Below are 9182 nucleotides of genomic sequence, written 5' to 3'. Positions count from 1 at the left end.
ACAAGAAGGCATCGGTGGGCAAGGGACGAAAACAGGGCGTTGTTGTTGGAATGCTACTACGCAAATATATATATATATATATATATATATATACACACACACACACACAGGTTATTTACAGTATATAATTTACCCTGTGTTCCTATGCTTTTAACATCTATATGCTATTTGCAGATTATTTAAAATTTCTGCATTTCAACCAAGAACAAAAAAACGCCATCTGTTAATTAGAAACAAAAAATAAATAGCCAGTGAGCGCATGTTGGCATACCTTTTCCGTGTCTATGCCCCGTGACATGGACCAGGTGGAGGCAATGTAGTCCATTACTCTTTCACTTAAGCCCTTGGGAACTTGGTAGAGCTTCAGGAAGTCCCGGACACTGTTGAGCATCTCGTGATAACGATTTGTGTTGGCGTACATCTGCTGAAAAATCGTTGTCACGTTACCAAAAATGGTGGCATAAAGAAGGGCTGGGGGAATATAGAGAAAATACAAAGGAAGACGTTAGGAGAAAATCTAAAATAACAGATTTTTTTTTGCTTTGAAGATGATGAGGGCAGTTATTTGCCATTGAAAATGATGTAAAAAAAAAATATGCTTTTGGATTAAAAAAAAATAACTCAATTTGTAGAGATTCAGGATATAAAAATAAGTAAAGCCTCATAGATCTGAAAAAATATTTTTTTTTAAATCTAAGATTTGGTTTAAAAAAGCAAAAAATATACCTGTAACAAAATATATTTTTATAAAAATAATTTAAAAAATTCTCCTTGTTTAGAAGGACACAAAAATGGTAGTTGGTGTCAAAATATTATAAAAAGACTTAAAAGCATCCAAAACCTGGTTTACAAGGACAAAAAAGTAGCAATTGGGGTTTAAGAAGACAACTAGCAAATCAACAAATTCATTGTCAATTACATAAAAATTTCCAAAAGCTTAATTTAGGATTATAATTCTTTTTACATTTCAGTTTTGAACAAATGTGCCTTAAGACTTAATATTGTTTTATGTGGTTTATGCTTGAATTTGTCACATGGGAAATTAACTATTACTACCTATGACTGCCTCCAAATATAATCAACAAAAGTCTTGCCAAAAGGAAAACTATAATTAGAGCTTCATTGTGACTGTGTGTAACCATCCATCCCCATGCAGCTACATCCCACTAAATACTGGTTTTCATAATTCGTAATAGATGAATTAAATGAAAAGCAACAGAAAGAGAAGTGCAGAGCATCTCCAAGGTGGTTGGGTGGTTGAACTGGTGCAACAGCTGGCGTGTATGTGTGGATCAAAGCCATCAGATGTCTGCTCAGCGTGTGCACTGTTCTCCTGGCAGTGGAGCCCTAATTAGCCCTGCTAGAAGGGACGGAGAGGAAACATGCCAGCCACACATTTCAATTATCCTCAGATGATGACAGTAACCTGTGCAATTGTTTGTGTACGTTTGTTTATTTCACGGCGTACAATCAAAGGGGTGAAAAACTGCACAGGGAATAATACTAATTAAAAAGCATTCAAAACTCCTTCAGGCTCAGGATAACCACAACTTCACCTTTTTATTACTGTCACTCAGTCGTTCATTATAGTTGATACCTTGTTAGCTGCTTATCAAACTTATCAAAGTAAGAGAAGCGAGGTACACCTTGGATAGGTGTTGCTTTTTAAAGACATAAACATCAGTAAAAAAAATCAGTTTCCTAATCTCTTTGTCTCCATCTTGCATAAATAATTCTTCCCAAAATTTTGTTTAAAAGGACATGACATGAAACCTAGCTTTAGAACAAATGAGCAAATGCTATTTATGGTCTCCTCACAACAATGATAAGAACGAGAAACTGGGCCAATATGGCATGTTTGTTAATACAGAGATATACATGTTAATGTGATCTAAGATTAATTCAATGCGTGTCGTGCCCAGGGCTGAACTAGGACAAAAAAAAAATCAGCCTGGACATTTTGACTAGAGAGCGGCCCACCAGGTATTACAGGAAAAGCCATAAAGCCTTTGAATGAAAACAAACGCTGTTGTGACAGTGATGTACAGTCTTGTTGGTATATGTATGATTTCTATGCATTTTACATCAGTTAAAAACTTTGGTTGTAAGATTCAGATAATTATTAATTAAAAGCTAGACATTTTAAATGAGAATAAGAAAAAAAAAGTGTTTCTTTTTGCCCCCCCCTTTCCCTGTTAATGCCCTACCTGGCCCCCTGGCAAAACTTTGCTAGGCCCGCCCCTGCACAGTTACCAGCTGTCAGCTATGTAGAAAAGGATCCTGGTGTTATTTGTCTCTCAGAAACAGTTCATAACTTCCCTTCAAGTCATTCATGTCACCTAAAAGGTCAACCTGTTTCTCCATCACAGCTCTGATGATTCAGTAAGGACATCTCCTGGTTTCATCTTCATGTTTCCCTCTCGCCAGACATTCAAACCGATATCATGACCAGCAGCTTTTACAGCTGTGGCTCCAACATCAGCTGATACTAGAAATTAATATTAAATAAATTCTAATAACAGCTGATCAAGCTTTAACGTGCTGCCGTTGTTTAGCGTGATATCCGCTGGTTTCCTCTTTCTGGCGCAAAGTGGGCGATAAACAAGCAAGAGAGAAAAGCTGATCAGCTGATTATTGATCAGTTTCATGACTGAAGTAGCAACAGCAGAGGGAGGGGAGAGAATGAGAGAAGAGGCAGCTGTGCAGCGTAAAGACAGAATAACTCCAGCTTTGTGTATTTTTCATTCTAGCTGAAGTCCGGGACAAACTGTGTTCCTTTTCAACTCAATACGAAACGCGTAATATTTTCTCTGAATACGGGACGATTCCGTTTTTTACGGGACCATTGGCAACTCTACTAACTAAACTTATGAACAAAATAAAGTTTACTATCAGTAACATCATAGCACCCACCCAGCAGTAATATAAACTCCGTCATGCTAGCTAGTGATTGTAACCGACTGTAAAAAGTCAGCACAACGAAAATAAACTCCACCTTAACTTGGTTTATATCTGACCCAGATAGACTGCAGGTCATAACTTCTTACCTGAAGCTCAGTTCACCTGACACTCGGACTGGCGGCCGCCTCGGGTCTCTCCTCCTCCTGCCTCCCCTTTCCCTCATCCACCTGCTGGCCTCTGTGGAAGGTCCGCCATAGCCAGCACCAAACAACTGAGTTATTTTTACACATCTGCCAGCATCTGGCCAATGCACCACCTTTCATTGTTTATACTGTTGCAAAAAACAAAACAAACAAACAAACAAACAAACAAAAAAACAAACAAACCCATAAAAATGAAAAACCACCATCGGCCCACCGGGCAAATGCCCGGTATGAAATCTTCATTTACTGATTAATCATCTGTAAAAATTGTATTCCTTCCAGGAATGGAGACCTCTCTGTGTGGAGTGAATTTTATTCCTTGCTTTTCTTTTTCCTTTTTGCTCCAAACAATTTCACATCAATTGTATTGTTATATATGACCCTAAAATGGGGTATCTATTTGTATGTATTAAATTTGTACAAATTCAAAACTTACATTTGAATTAGAAATTATTTCTTCACTTGCTTTCAGACACTTAACCCTTACCAGGACTACAGCTCAAAGAGCAGGGTGTAAAATCTCTTAGACATGTCTTATTCTTAAATTAGCTAAACTGGTCTTTACTGACCAAAGCACTTAAAGTGTACGCACATTCAAGTAGCGCTTCTAATACTATACTACATTGTTTTTCTTCTCACACACACTTGCACTGCTGCTTTGTAGCAGTTGTGTCTCTGTATTATGTGTTTAATCTCTTCATATTTGTGTGTTATTGTTAAGCGAACTGCTCTGGTGCGTGAAGTGAAGCCACATAATGGAAAGATTTTATGAGTATGTTAAAAAATCTTCAGGAACCAGGACTTAGAGATAGACAAGTTAACAAAAAAAAGAGTCTCAAAAAGGCAGAAAGAAAGCTTAATATCCAAGTTTTGAGGGGCAAAGCCAGGGGCTATGATAGGTTGGCACATTTACAGGCAGACAGCCAAATGTCTAAGCAGAGATGTCATATCAAGTGGGCCAGACCAGCAAAACTCTATGGAATACCTTTACATTCCCGTAATTTTGTTATCTCGTGTTAGTAAAGCTACTGGCCAGCTGGTGCCTTTCTATATGCTCATATTCTCCTTGTTCCTGCATGTTTTATTTTGGTTTTTTGCAAAGACATACATGCTAGATTAATCTGTAATTTTAAATTGGCTTTAGGGCAGTGATTTTTTTTGTCTCACTGTATTTTCCCCATGATGGATGGGCGGCCTATCCGGAGTGTATTTGCAATTGACCAGTTGACCAAATTTGTCTCTTTGGTGGGCAGGTTTTGGTCCACAGGTCACATGTTTGACAACCCTGATCTAAGGCAATGATTTACAGTGAAGCGAAGTCCACACCAGAGAGCACAATCTATGTAGGAAGATAGGAAAAGCAAGAAGCACATCGAGGTATATACAGACAGTATGACAATCGTCTCCTTGTAAAATGATGATTTTAGAATCCATTTCTTTTGAAGTTGTAAAAGTTTGGCATAGCTGCTTCCTGGAGCCTGAACACAGATGGCAATGCTGATGTCTCTGATAAGCAGAGAATGCTGTATCAAAGGAAACTCAATCGATCCCTGCAAAGCGGAGCCTCATCTAGCTCCCAACAGCTCTTTACTTGCTGACGTACGCAACTTCATCACACGACACTCGCTGTCCAACAGCTGGCTTGTTTGAAGGTAGTTAAAAGACAGTTGTCAGAAACTCAAGCCCCCGGCCAACAGTTGCTATAGAAACAGGACATATGTATAGTGCCCCCACTGCCTCCCCCTTCCTTTTCCCCATGCCATCCCGCAATCCCTCGTCACACTGTGATCTTCTTCTGCCAGCACCGATCCAGTGCTGCTGGTAAAAATAGAACAGTATCAGGGCATCTATATTTCATAGAGAACAGCCATGGACGACACTAGATTGCATCTACTACTGAATCCTCCCGAGGCTGTCTGATTTTAGATATTTGTGCTTTAAGATTATATGTAGCTCACAATGAAAAATTTAGACACAGACAAGTGCAGATGAGTTTTGCCAGTTCCCAAGAGAGTGTATTAATAAAACCTGCGCAACCAAAAAGTAAGGGGGAGCTGAATCTTCCTCCAAGTCTCAGGGTTGAGATTGTGGCTGAAAAAAGTACAGCGGAGGTGAGGAGTGATTGCAGAGGGATCGGAGGGAGCACTGCGCTAAATTGATCTGGCAGTGTCAGTTATTGCTCCGAGGTGTTGCTCTCTGCGTGCAGTCACACATAATGGCACCGCACTGTGGCATACAGTGTTTTATGAGCCACACAAACACGAGATAGCTTATAAATATTGAGACGTGGAAAGAAGGGCATGCTGTGAAAACCTGCCTCATTTAGCATATTACATGTTTTGTTAAAATGCAGAGGCAAGATTTTTTTTTCTTTATTTACATACAGAACATATTGGTGTCCTTGGATTAACAGGCAGTGGGATATTTGCAATACTAGAAATCCGTTGGCATCAATAACAACCTAAACAACTAGCAGAACTTGTGATGATATCTACAGAGCCTAAATTATGCTGTACCCTCTCCCTTCTTAACAAGACAACAAAAATAACCCTGCATAAAATAAGACAGTAAGCAACCTGGGGGGCATCTAATCACTTTCTGAATAGATAATTGTTTTGTCTAAATATTCTAAGAAGGGTTGCCAGATCTTATTAAATGTCTTGCAAGAACCTGCAAGAGAGTATCTAATTTTTTCAAGTTTGATGTGAGTCAAAACTTCCCTGAGCCAGCTGTTATGAGTCGATTGAGACACCTGGGTAATAGGGCTGTAAAGGAAAGTACACTACACTTTATAGATGGGATATTAGTCAGTTTAAGTGGGGGGATACCAAATTGAGCTGAGGAGGGGTCAAGGCTAAGTTCTACATTCAGCACTGTAGCAAGAGTGTCAAATATTTGGCTCCAAAAATTAGAGAGGCTTGGACAGGACCAAAACATGTGAGTATGGTTGGTTGAAGACTGTTGGCATCTATTGCAACTGTCGCTGGCGGTTGGATAAATTTTCGCAAGCCAAGCATTTGTGTACTTTAAAAAGAATACTCACATTGAAATAAACCATGAAATATATGGAGGATGAAAAATTAGGGTTCACTGACTATCTGGTATCAGTACCCCTATTTCCTCCTCCCTGGTCCGCTTAGGATGAGCCATCCGAGCACTATCAGGAGAAACAATGAGGCTAGATATCACGGAAACAGAGTGTCTCTGAGCAGATTCCTGAGTGAGCAAGGAGTCAATCAGCAGTGACCCTGGTGGATGATTAAGAAAATGAGGGTATGTATTTGACAAAGTCTCTGGTTTGAAGGAAATGGAAGAAATGAGAGTGGGGCAACCCAAATCTGGTTGTAAGCTCTGTGAGATTAATAAAGGTGTTTTCTGTAATTCAGAACATCTGAATAGCACACTGAGGTAACAAGCCTCACTCATTCAAGACCTTGAAATATATGTAGGCCAGTTCATTAAAACAGTTTCACTTGAAGCTAACAGAAGTGTGGATAGGAATGAAGGAAAAAAGGATTCAGTTTATATGCCTTACATTGTCTCATATGTTAAAAAAAATCACTGTATCAATATGTTTTGCTCAGATTTACTTCTACAAGAAGCTGTTGTGTAAGACTGTTACAGCACTCATGCAGAAGCCCATTTCAACCTGTCCACATCTCTGATTCTTTTCAGCAATTCACATAATTCCCTGACAACTGGGCCAATTAGAGCTCTGAAGGACCGAGATCAAGTACAACAGAGCAGAAATGTGAGGTGATTTTGGCATGGTGACCAGACCTTGTTAGTGCAACTTCCCACATTCGTTACAAGACGCACTGTGGCCCAAAAACTATTCTTCCTAAGACACTCAATAATAACGAGCAATACAAACCCAACAAAAAACTGCTTCATAGTATGCAAATTATGAAAAATTGATCCATATCAAAGTGGATAAATATTGTCTGATAGAGCTGGAGAAACCAATCTATCATTTAAATGAAGGAAATCATATTTGTAATATGGTTTCCAGTTTTTCTTGGACCTCAGTCACACAGGCCTGGAGACCAATTGGCTGGACTGTCTCTCAACTATCTGTCTCAGCTGGTTGGCAAGTGATTGATCGAGGTTGAAATTGGACACAAAGTGATTTACAGTGCTGCATTACAATAATATTCCTTATGACTGAGCACATTGTCAGCTGTTTGCATGGAATATGCCAACTTGTCTGCAAACACTTGTAAACTACTTGCCAAGAAGTAGTTAAACTATGAAAAGTGCAACGCAAAACATCTGTTTGCTTATTGCTTATAAAGTAAAAGTTACTCCTTTTCAAGGAAAACTAAAATGCAACTTAATTAAAAATTTACTTTGAAGGTGAATGTTGTATTATATGCAGCAAAGTGGAAGTTAATGTCTTGTGTGCAAACTGTGGGCTACTGTGGCAATCTGATATTGACCAAAACAGTCCCAAGTAGGTTTTTGTGCAACACAATCTTTTCTACTAATTTCACTTGGCAACAACCAGAAACCACTCACAATTGGTCAGGTAATAGATATTTTTGCCAAGTGACTGGAAGTTGCCAGCAGCTCACCAGCTGGTTGCTATCTCTGTGTGACTGAGACTGACTCCATCTATGACTGAGAATGAGATTCCTGTGCACATGAAAAAAGCAACAGAATTCTCTTTTTAAAAAAGTAACTGTACAGGTAGTTGGAAAAAGACCTATGCAAATTACAGCTTGGCCATGTCAGAAGTGGCAATGAAATTCATCAGGGCTAAAAAAGAAGCTTGCTCAAGTAAAGTGAAATAGTTCACATCGACTGGAATAATTCCAGAGGAGACCAATTCGGTTTGGCTGTATCATCTGTATGTTTCCACATATTTAAAATGAATGGATATGAACAGACCACTACAAATTCACCATTACTGATAAATGTCTTTATGAATAAGGTGGAGACTGATATATACACACTAACAATGAAGCGAGTTTGGAAGTGCCAATAACTGCATTTCCTCTAATGGCCACTTGTCACTTTTTAAATGCCCAGCTTTGTAACTTGTAGCTCCAAATAACTAAAATGGTGCTGGCCAAAATGCTAATGTTTAGACCTTAAAAACCCACATACTATAACTATACTGCCAAAAGTATTTACTCATCTGCCTTTGCATGCATACAAATCTGAATATCATCCTATTCTTTCACAAATGTTTGTAGAGGCAGTCTGTGTGGCTAGGTGTTTGATTTTATACACCTGTGACCATGGAAGTGATTGGAGCAAATTCAATGATTTGAATAAGGGAGTGAAAACCTTTAGCAATATGGTTTTTAGAGAACTGGAATTACCCATGTAACCAGTGTTTTATAGTGTGACATTTTGTCAAAGCTGTATATACACTGCACGTTAGGCAACAAAAGCACCATTCAAATACAATACAGGATCATGATACAGTAAATTAAATAAGAATTCTGCCAGTAGTTCAGGCAGTGAACTATAATCAACCTCAGCAACACATTCAAGGTATCAAGAGAGGTAGAAAGACTGCTCAGCTAATCGTGTGTGTTATTTTCTGAATTTCAATAACTCTATTTATAATTCACTTATTCACCACCTCAGAGGATTGTGGCTTTAAAGAGCATAGCTGGACTTATCATTTATCTTGTATGTGTTAGATTCCAGGGAAGATAAAACACCTCTACTCACATCCAATCATCATCATGGCCACAGCAAAGATTTTCTCTCCGTCTGTCGTTGGGGCGATGTTACCAAAGCCTATACTTGTCAGGCTAGTCATGGTGAAATATAAAGAAGTGATGTAGACAGAGTCATTATTAGGCCCTCCATCCCAGTTCCCTGAGCTGTCGTTGTAGTAGTATGGTGTGCCCACTGTCTCAGCCAGGATGTAGAGCCAGCTGTCCTTCCGAATGATGTTGGTTTCCTCATCAATAATCTCATAATAACCAATGCTGTACCTGCAAAGTGCAAAAATCAATCATGTATTTTACATTCCATTTCATTCTTAATATTCAGTTCATAATTACATCTACTTACCAGTAGAATTTGAGTCTTAAACAAGGCCTAAAAAAAGCTTCTAGA

General features: G+C 38.8%; 1 protein-coding gene across 1 annotated transcript in view; it reads right to left on the bottom strand.

Annotated features, from left to right (window-relative positions):
- kcnh1a (potassium voltage-gated channel, subfamily H (eag-related), member 1a) overlaps positions 1-9182 on the bottom strand; it is a 64865-nt gene that overhangs the window by 25591 nt on the left and 30092 nt on the right. Inside the window, exons 8-9 of the mRNA XM_085477201.1 lie at positions 8790-9058; positions 272-471 (exon numbers count right to left, since the gene is read on the bottom strand). Of these exons, the coding sequence (XP_085333327.1) occupies positions 272-471; positions 8790-9058 (469 nt within the window). The remainder of the gene's footprint in view (positions 1-271; positions 472-8789; positions 9059-9182) is intronic.

The sequence above is a fragment of the Copadichromis virginalis genome, linkage group LG13 (assembly GCF_057382275.1).
Source record: "Copadichromis virginalis isolate Kocher_CV1m ecotype Utaka linkage group LG13, C_Virginalis_male_GT1.1, whole genome shotgun sequence".
Lineage (NCBI taxonomy): Eukaryota > Metazoa > Chordata > Actinopteri > Cichliformes > Cichlidae > Copadichromis > Copadichromis virginalis.
The sequence above is the reverse complement of the archived record's forward strand: the minus strand, read 5'-3'. Positions and strand labels throughout refer to the sequence as shown.